Source organism: Barbus barbus, assembly GCF_936440315.1.
Source record: "Barbus barbus genome assembly, chromosome: 14".
NCBI classification, from domain to species: Eukaryota; Metazoa; Chordata; class Actinopteri; order Cypriniformes; family Cyprinidae; genus Barbus; species Barbus barbus.
This window is the reverse complement of record NC_136742.1, coordinates 30,585,811-30,599,996: the sequence shown is the minus strand read 5'-3', so window position 1 is coordinate 30,599,996 and position 14,186 is coordinate 30,585,811. Positions and strand designations below refer to the sequence as shown.

The following is a 14,186-nucleotide window of genomic DNA, read 5'->3' as shown; positions in this document are numbered from 1 at the left end:
CCAAAGGTGCTCAGATGGCAATCTATTTCTAATGGAGTTTTGAAACCACGTAACCATGTTAACTATTTGGGCACTTGTTTATACATGCATCAGACTAAAGGATTGTGGGATACCTGGAATATGTGGGTCCTCCAGGCCGGTGGGCACCTTCCACTGGTCCACCTGTAGTTTCAGAGCGTTTACTTCATCGATGTCTCCAGGAACCCTGAGACACGCAAACACACGACAGACTTCAGCATTAATAAACATAGCTTTCTTTAATACAGACAGAGATATCTCAATTTATATTGATTAATATATTGTTTTCATCTGACTATATATATATGTATATACACATACACACACACACTCCACCTTCATCGTTACAAGCCGATGAGATGAGCCAAAGTAAAAACTGATGCCAAAGTTTAGTCCAAACCAAAACACTGAAGGATGGACTGATTTTAGGTGCTCTCATTATGAGCTGCTGCAGGGTGAATGACCTGCGAGTGCTAATTCTCTCGGGTTAATGCGGGTTAATTAGGGCTGAAAATTCACAGGATATTTAAAATGACCATGAACACTGCAGTCATTTTAATGCATATTTAATTTGGTAATTAAATGTCATAGTGTGTCATTACATTATTTTCACAAGTATGAGAGCATTAGGAGATGTTTTCTAGCTTCTCTGATTTAAACTTTAGCAGTAAAAACATTTAGAGTTTGATTCATTTCAGTGAATCAGTTCAGTCTGTTTGAATGAATCAGTTCAAAACTCTGATTCTACTATTCGTTTGCATCATTCAACAATATTCACAATAGTCTCAGTGTGGCATTTTTTATTTACTTAAATACTTTAGAAACATATAATAATGTTCAGAAGTTTGGGGTCAGTAAGATTTTTTTAATGTTTGTGAGTCTCTTCTGCTCACCAAGGCTGCATTTATTTGATGAAAATACAGTAAGATTGTGAAATATTACAATTTAAAATCGCTATTTTCTATGTTAAAGTGTCATTTATTTCTGTGATCAAAGCTGTATTTTCAGCATCATTACTCCAGTCTCACATGATCTTCAGAAATCATTCTAATATACTGATTTATTATTATATGCTATAATAAGCGTAATTTATTATTTTTGTGGAAACTGCATATTACTGAATATTAATAATAATACTTTTCTTGTGTGTGCCTTGATATGTTTTAACTAAATGTTTACTCCTTTTTTTATTACTTAATAAGGTGATCAAATAAAGTAAAATAATATAAAAAAAGAAATATATATACTCACACACACACTCACACACACTCACACTCACACACACACACACACACACTCACACACACATGTTGGGTTTCCATGTTTTATGGGGACATCCCATAGGCGTAATGGTTTTTATACTGTACAATCTGTATGTGCTATTGCCCTACACCAACCCTACACCTAAACTTAGCCCTCACAGGAAACATGCTGCATTTTTAGATTTTCAAAAAACTTTATGCTGTATGATTTATAAGCTTGTTTCCTCATGGGGACCAAAAAATGTCCCCACAAGATTAAGATTTACTGGTATTACTATCCTTGTGGGGACATTTGGTCCCCAGGACGTGATGAATACCAGGTGCACACACACTCACACTCACACACACACACACACACACTCACACTCACACTCACACTCACACTCACACACACACACACACACACACACACACACACACACACACACACACACACACACACACACACACACACACATATATATATATGTGAAATGTTTGATGAAGGCTGATGTGTTACCTGAAGATGCCCTCGGTCTGGTCTCCGTTCAGGCTCAGCACTTCCTCTGAGAGGCGCGTCTGAACCCACGGCAGCTGCCGGTCAGGATAACGGTCCTTCTGCATCACCATCACTTCCTCCAGAGACGAGCCGAACATGGAGGGCCAAAAGATGGCGTTACGAGCGTGAGCGATCTCCTCGATCGAGGGCTTGTTCAAACCCTGCAGACACACATAGCAGAAAACAATTCAGAGCTAAAATCATCGCAGTGCATGCTGGGATTCTGCAGACGAGCTCCTACACACTATCCATTTCAGAATGAGACTTCTCCAGATATATCTACATATGTATGTTATTATGCTGCCAAATGTTTAGCTCATACCAATCAATGAACAATGAACCTCTATGTGTGGCAATCTTATTAAAATTGCAGAGCTAAAATAAAGGATTACATTTGTTCTCTTTCACAAACTGTGTAGATTTGTCTTAAAGTAATGTTGGCAAAATAATAATAAAATAATACTCGTTGCATTCAAATTTTCACTGGTTGCATACATATTAAATATATTTGAAAATAATATCATCACTGATTACATTTATTTAGAAAATATTATTTTAAACACATATAAATTAGAAAATAATATTGTCATTTGTCACTGATCAGAAACCACTGTTTTAAAATAATATTGGCAAAATAATTCTTATTACATTAACATTTGTACTGATTGTGTTCATTATAAATATTTTTAATTAATATTATACGTTTGAAAATAATACTGTCATTGATTACATTTATTAGGAAAATATTATTTTAAATGTATAAGTTTTAAAACAATACTGTCAAAATAATAAATTAATACTGATTACATGCACATTTAAAATATTTTTTAATTTATTTATTCAAATTCAAATAATAAAAATACTGATTACATTCATATATATATATATATATATATATATATATATATATATATAAGTGAAAAAAAAAAAAGGTCAAGTGACGTGACATACGGCCAAGTATAGTGACCCATACTCGGAATTCGTGCTCTGCATTTAACCCATCCAACGTGCACACACACACAGCAGTGAACACACACACACACACAGCAGTGAACACACACACACACCGTGAACACACACCCGGAGCAGTGGGCAGCCATTTATGTTGCGGCGCCCGGGGAGCAGTTGGGGGTTCGGTGCCTTGCTCAAGGGCACCTCAGTCGTGGTATTGAGGGTGGAGAGAGTGCTGGACATTCACTCCCCCCACCTACAATCCCTGCCGGCCCGAGACTCGAACCCACAACCTTTGGATTACGAGTCTAACTCTCTAACCATTAGGCCACGACTTCCCCTATATATATTGTATACACTCACCGGCCACTTTATTAGGTACACCTGTTCAATTGCTTGGTAACACAGATTGCTAATCAGCCAATCACATGGCAGCAATAGATGTGGTGAAGACGACTTGCTGAAGTTCAAACCGAGCATCAGAACGGGGAAGAAAGGGGATTTAAGTGACTTTGAACGTGGAATGGTTGTTGGTGCCAGACGGGCTGGTCTGAGTATTTCAAACACTGCTGATCTACTGGGATTTTCACGCACAACCATCTCTAGGGTTTACAGAGAATGGTCCGAAAAAGAGAAAATATCCAGTGAGCGGCAGTTGTGTCACGAAAATGCCTTGTTGATGTCAGAGGTCAGAGGAGAATGGGCAGACTGGTTAGAGATGATAGAAAGGCAACAGTAACTCAAATAACCACTCGTTACAAACAAGGTATGCAGAATACCATCTCTGAACGCACAACACGTCGAACCCTGAAGCAGATGGGCTTCAGCAGCAGAAGACCACACCGGGTGCCGCTCCTGTCAGCTAAGAACAGGAAACGGAGGCTACAATTCACACAGGCTCACCAAAATTGGACAAAAGAAGATTGGAAAAACGTTGCCTGGTCTGATGAGTCTAACACCACCGTTTAAACGCCACAGCCTACCTGAGTATTGTTGCTGACCATGTCCATCCCTTTATGACTACAGTGTACTCATCTTCTGATGGCTATTTCCAGCAGGATAATGCACCAAAGCTCAAATCATCTCAGACTGGTTTCTTGAACATGACAATGAGTTCACTTTACTCAAATGACCTCCACAGTCACCAGATCTCAATCCAATAGAGCACCTTTGGGATGTGGTGGAACGGGAGATTCTCATCATGGATGTGCAGCCAATAAATAGAAAATACTTGAAGAATGCTTGAAAAAAAAAATCTTATTTATTTATTTTAAGAAAACCTCAATTTTTGATTTTAGAAACCAATATTGGGCAATAGTCTTAATAGTCCACACTTTTCCATACTTGGATCCCTGCCTTTTTACCTTTTATGCATGTGTGCATGATACTTTGAATGATGCCTATGTAGGCAGCACACTAGGGTTTTGGAGCAGAGCCGTGTTTTGAAGCGTTACCCTGCTGAGCGTCTGGCACAAACACACATTTACACACAAATTGACTGGAATCTCCACAGGACACTGCCTTCACAAGCGTTCACACCAAACTCATGTATGTGCTTCACTCCGGGATCATCCCGTCACGCGTGTGCGATGACACCCATCATGCATCAGTGCTGTCAGAGCACAAATCACCACGCGACTGTCTGAAATACACGTCCGTCGTCACGGCGACGTCTCCAGGGCAACAGGCGAATTCCGGAAACTGAATGTTAATTAAAACTGTTAAATAGCAGGACAAACCAGACCCCCACGACACTTCACAGCCAATTAACACACGCAGCGCATTAGAGCACAAACAGACGCCAGACGCTCGGCAAACACTGAACCATTCATTCAATGGAAAAACTCAAATATTTTTCAAAATTCCTGTCTATTTTCACATTTAATTCAATGTGTTAGATTCCATACAATTTTAAATGTTTTAAATTCACATTATAAGCTTTCAAATAATAATAATAAATAATAATATAATAAAAATAATAAGATAATACATTTGAAATATTTTGAATTCACTTATAAGTTAGAAAATAATATCATCAAAATAATAAAATTATACTGAATTATTTACATTTTCACGGACCGTATACATTTTAAATGTTTTAAATATATTACATTCATCTAAGTTTTACAATAATCTTTTACAATAAAATAATATTTTCAAAATAATAAAACTATACTGATTACATTACAATCGCATCTTCACTAAATTTAAATATTTTAAATTCATATAAGTTATAAAATAATAAATGTCACTGATTAAGTATATTTAAATTTTTTTTTTTTTTTTATTAAATTATAAAATAATATTCTACAATAAAAAAATAAAATAATAATACAGCTAATATTTCCATTTTCACGGACTGTGTTCATTTTAAATGTTTTAAATTCTTATTATAAATGAATTATAAATACAAATATAGCTAATATTTTAAAGTCTTAAAATAATATACATTTTTAATTCAATGTGTTATATGCTGTTTCTTTGTCATTATTTGTGAAAACTACTAACAGTTTCTGAGTGAAAACAGTTTCAGAGTAATTCCTGTGCCATGCTGTTAGAGTTTGCGCTCTGAGAGAGTGAAGTCACGCACCTTCTTGGCTCCGGTGAGCGCAGATTTCTGTAGTTTACGGTAACAGTATTTTGCATAGCTGCTAATCGCCACTCCTGCAACACAGAAACACAAGCAGACGTCAAATATAACACACATTCAGCTTCAGATATTCAGCATCTTAAGAGCCTAATAATAACTGCCGGGTCAGTGTGGAGCGTACAGCATAAAACGGTGTCTTAATTTCACTTTGCTGCGTGCTTTAACAGTTTGCATGTTGCATGAAGCAAAATATGTAAACTTAATATTCATTTAAAAACAGTTTTGACTTTGCATTCCTTACTAATTCTATTCTTGCTAAGCATTGAAAAATTTAGCAAATTTGCACACTATTTATCTACTGTGGCTTCACATCCTGTTGTGTGTTTTATCATTGCTAATATCACTGGAATACTTATATTTTAGATCAAATATTTTCTGAGTTAAGCAAAGAAACGTTCTGAGTTAAAAACATTACTGAACAGCAGCATTATAAATATTTTTTCTAAAAAAAAAAAATATTGAATTTATGCTTAAAACTATTGAAAAAACAAACACAATATATAAATATATTTATGTATATATAATTAGCTTCTCAATTAAATGTATCTAAAAATTAAAAATGAAATCAAATCCAAAATATAAACTTGAATTAATTAATTAAAATTACATTATATAGTATGCCAGTGATACTAAAATAACATTCACGTTTAAATACTTTAAAATCATATTATAAAATATTCAAAATAAAACATTACTAAACTAACTTCCTAAATATGACTAAATCCTTTAAAATGAAAATTTTGTAAACTTAAAAATTATTTAACAATTCAATATATTTAATATAATTTATATATTTTACAATTTTATATTATTATATTTCATATTTTTTATTATTTAATATAATAAAGAGACATAAAAAAAACAAGACCTAATAAAAATGAAAAAAGCACACAAAAATTGCTAAAACTTTAACTCAAAATGAAAACAGAAAATAAAAATAATTAATCCGATTCAAAATATTAACAAAAATCAGTCAGTGATACTAAAATAAGATTCGTATGTTTACTGCACATCCAAGCACAATGTCTATAACTTGACTGGAATTGCAGGAATTGATTTATTTGGATAGTGGCTTCTGTCCAGATTATAAGCTATTAAGTATGGTTTCCTTGTTGTTATTTGTTAAATTTACTAGCAATTTCTGAGTGAAAATTAGTATTTCCTGCATCATTGTGTAAGAGCTTGGCTTTTTAAATAAAGATGATCCCGAATTCCTGTTCCAGCAGGAAATGCATGGTTGTTTGGCAGGATTTGTGCATACCCTTAGTGTCGTTGAGCGGGTCCATGTGTCTGTAGATGTAGCCCTCCAGGTAGTTGTGGAAGCGAGGCGTCGGGGGGAAGAAGGCCAGACAGATGGCCATGAGCTCCCAGCCTCTCTGGAGACTGTCGTAGCGGAAGTTCTCGGTGGTCTGTCGGCACAGCTGGATGTAGAGCTCATCCCGCAGGCCCTGGCAGCTCCAGCCCCTCACTGCCACCTCCAGAGCCACGGCCAGCGGCTCGCCTCTGCCCCGCCGGTCGCCCATGTAGGTCTGGATGAGCTTGAAGAGCTCCACGGCCTCGCGCTTCACCGTCCGGTCCGTCGTCATGATCATGGGCTTCTTGATGGGCTCGCTGCTCCACGCCAGCATGTTGGCGATGGACACTTTCCTCCTGAACAGACCCTGGAAGACAGGAGCAATTTTGTTGCCATTTTTAATTCATTTTATTTGTATATTTTCCATTTCAATTTTATTATTAGTAATTTTGTTTTTATATATTTTTACATTTTATTTCAGACTTATTTTTATATTTTTAATTTTGTTGTGTTTTTGTACTTTTTTTCAATATTTAATGAATTTTAAAATTTGAATTTTAGATTTAGTAATCTTATTTTGTGTTTATTAGTTTTTAATAAGCATTTATTTTTATATTTTACATTTTAATTTTAGCTGTGGTAATTTTGTGTGCTTTTGCAAATTTTATTAGTTTTTATCAACATTTTGAATTAGTATTTATACTTACATTTTTCATTTTAATTTTAGTAATTTTGTACTGTTTTTCTAATTTTCATTAAGTTTTTTTATATGTTTATACAGTTTTTTTTAGTACTAAAACTAAAAAAAAATAAAAAAATTGCCTTGGCAACTAATTAAAAATAAATATATATTTTTAATTTATTATATTATTTATTCCATTTCAAGTAATTAAACTATTTTTTAAGCTTCTAGTTTAACCAAGATTACTTTTCTAGTATCACATTTCAACCCTGTAGAGCCTCACATATGAAATATAAAAATATTTTATAAATATCTAAAAAAAATTAAAAAACATTGTGAAAAAAAAATCTATTTTCCATGTCAGTTTTAGTGTTTGTTGTGTGTTTGTGTGATTTTTTAAATTATTTAGTTTTATTCATATTTTAAGTTAGTTTTTATTATTATATTTTCCAATGTAATTTTAGTAATTTTGTTCTGGTTCATTAATTTTTATTAATATTTTAAAATAGTTTTTAATTTTATATTTTTTAAATGTTCATACAGTTTTTGTTCATTTTTAGCTTGTAATGTAAATCAATGAGATCCATAACAGTAAAGCAGATAAAATTAAATAAATATCAGTTGTAACTCTATATCTCTATATTCTCCAATCTGTGTCTTAGAAAGATGATCAAAACATATAATGCAATGCAATCCAATGATGATTGAGGCCTTAGATATTAACAAATCAGATAAGAAACAGTAGGTTCGTAGGGTTTAAAGGGTGTTTTGGTGTACCTGCGTGTGCTTGTTGAAGTGTTTGGATGCCCAGTTCTCGATGTCCGTCTCGGAAGATGGTTTGCGGAGCGTGAACTCTGGGAAAACGCAGCAGCTCGCGCTGGGCATCATGTTGCGAGCGTTACGACTGGCCTCGAACTGAGAACATGCTCCGAGATCCTCCGACTGAAAGAAAGAAAACATTGTGTGTTGAGAGGAAGCACAGATATTAAAGCCATCTCAGCCGCAGGAGCGGGTCAAGAGGAGACCGAGAGGAAATGAGTCAAGCCCCAAAATTATGAGAATAACAACAGCAGCAGGACTGCAGAAATACCTCCTTCAGGCGATTATTATACAATTATACAGTTCCACATGATTCAAGTGCTTTCCTCTCGTGGCCTCAGTAACATCAGCCGTTACGAAACGCATCATGCAAAGTTAAACACACAGGTACATGTAACAAAACAACACAAAAAACACACAAAATATTAATAACATGGACCTGAGAAAATCTGTACAATTTCTGAAGACGGGGAAAAATATAAATATTTATCTACTGGATGATGCCGTTTATTTTTAACTGACAAACATTATTTTAAATTGCCTCTTGCAATAAGCATAAATATAACAAAATATCAATAAAAAATAAATAAAAAATCAATAGTAAGGTTTATGATTAAAATGAGAAAAGAAAACAAATTGCTGTTGAGGTAAATAAAAAAAATAAGAAATAATAATAATAATAAATTCCAAATAATTCAGTAAAAAAGGAATTAATAATTTGTTTTGCGTAAATGCATCTTGTTTGATTTTAGATGCAAAAAATACAGATTTTTTTTTTGTGTGAAAAAATGAAACAAAAACAAAGATCATGTTGTTTTTTTTGTTGTTGTTTTAAACGTAAATATTAAAAGTATAGATCAAAATGAAATAAAAGAATAATAAAAAAAGAGAAAATAAAAAAAGAGAAAATAAAATTCAGTTGGGGTAAGAAAAATACGTTTAAAAAAAACAACAACAGGAATGTTGTAATAATAATAATAGTAATAATAATAATAATAATATCCCCAAAAATGTATAATTTGCTTTGAGTAAATGCATCTTGTTTGAAAGATGCAAAAAATACTGATTAAGATTTTATTTTTGCAGTGAAAAACATTTTGCTTCCAAAAAAGATAAAAGAAAAAAGATGATGCAGGAATTATCAATGAATCATTTATTTTAACAGTGAATCGTTCAACTGCTATGTGAATAATTTATTCACATGAACTGAGCAAACAAACTGATTGACTGTAACTCAGCATGTCATAAAGGTTTTGAGGAGGCTGAGCTCTGATGTTTGTGGAGTGCTTCATGGAAGGTGTTTAACTTCAGCCGTGCGTAAAGACCATGAGACTTGAGGGACAGTCTGTCCTTGCTTGTTCCTGAATGACTTCATTTTCTTGGCTCCAGAAGTACAGTTCAATACAGTCTGCTGGGCATCATAACGAACATCTGAAACACTGTGACTTAAGTGTGTGTGTGTGTGTGTGTGTGTGTGTGCATTCGCTCATTCAATGTTTGAGCTCCAGACACCAATGAATCCTTCAATTATGTGAGTTACTGAGAACTTTGAAATCATCCCAGAACGCCCCAGTAACTGCATAGCAACATTCTAAAACATACTCAGAACAACCTTAGCAACTGCATAGCAACGCTCTAAAAACCTCCTAAAACGCCCCAGAAACTGCATAGCAACATTCTAAAACATACTCAGAACAACCTTAGCAACTGCATAGCAACACTCTAAAAACCTCCTAAAACGCCCCAGAAACTGCATAGCAACATTCTAAAGCATACTCAGAACAACCTTAGCAACTGCATAGCAACGCTCTAAAAACCTCCTAAAACGCCCCAGAAACTGCATAGCAACATTCTGAAACATACTCAGAACAACCTTAGCAACTGCATAGCAACGCTCTAAAAACCTCCTAAAACGCCCCAGAAACTGCATAGCAACATTCTAAAGCATACTCAGAACAACCTTAGCAACTGCATAGCAACGCTCTAAAAACCTCCTAAAACGCCCCAGAAACTGCATAGCAACATTCTAAAGCATACTCAGAACAACCTTAGCAACTGCATAGCAACGCTCTAAAAACCTCCTAAAACGCCCCAGAAACTGCATAGCAACATTCTGAAACATACTCAGAACAACCTTAGCAACTGCATAGCAACGCTCTAAAAACCTCCTAAAACGCCCCAGAAACTGCATAGCAACATTCTAAAGAATACTCAGAACAACCTTAGCAACTGCATAGCAACGCTCTAAAAACCTCCTAAAACGCCCCAGAAACGCCCCAGAAACTGCATAGCAACATTCTGAAACATACTCAGAACAACCTTAGCAACTGCATAGCAACGCTCTAAAAACCTCCTAAAACGCCCCAGAAACTGCATAGCAACATTCTGAAACATACTCAGAACAACCTTAGCAACTGCATAGCAACACTCTAAAAACCTCCTAAAACGCCCCAGAAACTGCATAGCAACATTCTGAAACATACTCAGAACAACCTTAGCAACTGCATAGCAACGCTCTAAAAAGCTCCTAAAATGTCCAAGCAACCATTTTTGAACCGGTGTCATGAGAAATCGAGTCCCCCCTCGAAATCGGGTCCGCTTAGGACCCCGAGTGATCCCATTGTCTAAATAAATACATAGAGATATTAATGTAAAAACATATGTGTCAGACTTTGTTTCCCTGTGTCTTGTGTTTCCACGTGCTCCCTGTGTTTCCATGCCCTATATGGGTCTTCCCGTCCCGGTCCTCGTTTCATGTCTTCATCAGTGAATTAGTCCCCAGCCCTGTGTTGTTAATTATCTAGTTTAGTCTGCCCTTTTTAAGCCCTGTGTTTCCCTGTGTCTGTGTCTGGTCTGATTGTCTTCATGTGGTATCGTCATTCAGTGTGTATTCTATGTCTCCAGCGATTTCTGAGTTTGAAAGAAGTTCCACGCTGCCGCGTTTCCCTGTTCCTGAGTGTGAGTTGTGACAGTATGGCTTACTATATAGTGCATAATAGGACAAAATAGTGCATAATGAAACAAATTAAACGTAATTTCTTACACTTGATTTACTACTAATTAATAAATAAAAGTAGTAATATCCTATTAAGTGAAAAAAAGTAAAATCAGAAAACCGAGATGACAGAAATACAGTTGTTTTCAAAATAATAGCAGTCCAACATCACTAGCCAGATCAATCACTGTTATTGGTAGAAATTATATTTCTACGTGGCAAATATTTTACTAGTAGGTGTGGAAGAGTAAAAGAAAACCAACAGTCATGACATGCATGCTGTTGATTCTGTGTAATTGAATCATTAATTAAAAAGGGTGTGTTCAAAATAATAGCAGTGTGGAGTTTAATTAGAGCAGTAAATCATTCTGAGAAAAAACTGGTGGCCCTTATTTAAGAACGAAGGCAGCAAATGTTGTACTGTGCATTTCTCTCTGAAAATCTGAGTAAAATGTGTCGTTCCAGACATTGTTCAAAGAATAGCGTACTTTGATTAAAAAGTTAAATAACACTAAACTCATTGCAGTTTCGAATAATCTGTATGACCAAAAAATTAGTATTTTTGCAGCCTGTTCATTATCAGAATAAGATATAGTCAAGCAAACATATAGCTACAATGGTTAATTTAAATATTCCGTCGTACAATCCGTGCCAAGCACAAATTTGCTCATGTGAAGATGATTTTTTTTTGTGTGCAGAAAGCGTGTTAAGTACAAAGCCTGGTAAACATAATAAATAATAGTTTAGCATTCAGATACATAACAAATATGGAAACATTTAATTGGATTCGTGCCGAATGAGAGGGGTAGTCTGCATGAGAACAACAGCGTTTGCTTTCAGTCTCGCTTTAAATTAATTTGTTTTGGGTTGTTCAGCAAATTATATTTTTAATTCTTGTGTTCCAATACCGTTCAAGGCTAGCTATTGTGTTAGGCCTAATTGTTTCTACATTATAACATTCCGCTTTTATTACAGGTATTATTTCTGAATGTAATAATGCGGTTTGTGCTTTTGTTCGTTACCGTTACATACCGTTATCTAAATATGATTTTATCATTTTTCTACCACATTGAGCAGCAATCAACTACATTTTAGAATGCCTAGTCAAATTTCTGTGGATATTTTGGTGAAAGTAACTCAAAACTAGTGAAACATTACAATTCAGAGACAGTAATATTGTAATGTAACTAATTACTTTCAAAAGAGTAAAACTAGTAATATATAATGTATTACATGTATTACAACACTGCGCATCACAGAACTAGCGCAAGATGAGCAATTGTGGTTAAAGTGTATACATTTTTTATTTCTTTTTTAGAAAATGACAGATGGTCTGGCTATATAAGACCCTTATTCCTCGGCTGGGATCATGTGGAGCCCTTTGAAGCTGCACTGAAACTGCTTCAACACCTTGATCCCCATTGAAGTCCACTATATGGAGAAACATCCTGGAATGTTTTTCTCAAATACCTTAATTTCTTTGCGACTGAAGAAAGATGACATGGGGGTGAGTAAATTATCAGGAAATTTTCATTCTGGAACTGAGCTAATCATTTAACAGTCCTAAAACAAGCTTGAATTTCTTTATGCAAAATATGGTTTTGATGTTAGGTGTGGAATGTGATGATGTCAGTCGTGGGTATTGGTGATGATGGGAGTGTGATGCCTTACATAAGCGTGAGCACTCTTCAAACTGCACACGCTGAAATATTGATGTGGAACAGCAGGGTGTGCCTCTGTATGTGTGTGTGTGTGTGATCTGCTGGACAAACACACTGAAACCTCCCAGAAAACACTGCGACTGGAGAGACATCACAAACACCAACAAACTGGCCCTGAAGTGTCTGCAGTTGCAGTTGCTTGGGCATTCTGGCCTTGGGGGGGTTAGAGTGTTGCTATGCAGTTGCTAGGACGTACTGGGTGTTTTTTTAGAGCATCGCCATGCAGTTGCTAGGGGATTCTGACAGGTTTTTAGAGAGTTGCTAGGCAGTACAGGGTGTTTTTAGAGCGTCACTATGCAGTTGCTAGGGTGTTCTTAAGAGTGTTGCTATGCAGTTAGAGGTTTGCAGAGTGTTGCTATGCAGTTGCTAGGGGATTCTGACAGGTTTTTAGAGCGTTGCTATGCAGTTGCTTGGGGATTCTCACAGGTTTTTAGAGCATCGCTATGCAGTTGCTAGGGGATTCTGACAGGTTTTTAGAGAGTTGCTAGGCAGTACAGGGTGTTTTTAGAGCGTCACTATGCAGTTGCTAGGGTGTTCTTAAGAGTGTTGCTATGCAGTTAGAGGTTTGCAGAGTGTTGCAATGCAGTTGCAAGGCCGTACTGGGTGTTTTTTAGAGCATCGCTATGCAGTTGCTAGGAGATTCTGACAGGTTTTTAGAGCGTTGCTATGCAGTTGTTGGGGATTCTGACAGGTTTTTAGAGTGTTGCTATGCAGTTGCTAGGGGATTCTGGCAGGTTTGTAGAGTGTTGCTAGGCCGTATTGGGTGTTTTTTAGAGCATCGCTATGCAGTTGCTAGGGTGCTCTTTAGAGTGTTGCTATGCAGTTGCTAGGGTGTTCTAAGAGGTTTTTTGAGTGTTGCTATGCAGTTGCTAGGAGATTCTGACAGGTTTTTAGAGCGTTGCTATGCAGTTGTTGGGGATTCTGACAGGTTTTTAGAGTGTTGCTATGCAGTTGCTAGGGGATTCTGGCAGGTTTGTAGAGTGTTGCTAGGCCGTATTGGGTGTTTTTTAGAGCATCGCTATGCAGTTGCTAGGGTGCTCTTTAGAGTGTTGCTACGCAGTTGCTTGGGGATTCTGACAGGTTTTTAGACAGTTGCTAGGCAGTACAGGGTGTTTTTAGAGCATCACTATGCAGTTGCTAGGGTGTTCTAAGAGATTTTCAGAGTGTTGCTATGCAATTGTTAGGACGTACTGGGTGTTTTTTAGAGCATCGCCATGCAGTTGCTAGGGTGTTCTAAGAGGTTTTTATAGCATCGC

The 14,186-nt window shown here is 35.9% G+C and overlaps 1 protein-coding gene across 1 annotated transcript in view; it reads right to left on the bottom strand.

Moving 5' to 3' along the window:
- Window positions 1–14,186, bottom strand: part of LOC306880500 (rho GTPase-activating protein 39-like) — a 50,689-nt gene that overhangs the window by 9,677 nt on the left and 26,826 nt on the right. Inside the window, exons 4-8 of the mRNA XM_079434046.1 lie at window positions 8,173–8,337; window positions 6,681–7,080; window positions 5,360–5,433; window positions 1,780–1,979; window positions 114–205 (exon numbers count right to left, since the gene is read on the bottom strand). Of these exons, the coding sequence (XP_079290172.1) occupies window positions 114–205; window positions 1,780–1,979; window positions 5,360–5,433; window positions 6,681–7,080; window positions 8,173–8,337 (931 nt within the window). The remainder of the gene's footprint in view (window positions 1–113; window positions 206–1,779; window positions 1,980–5,359; window positions 5,434–6,680; window positions 7,081–8,172; window positions 8,338–14,186) is intronic.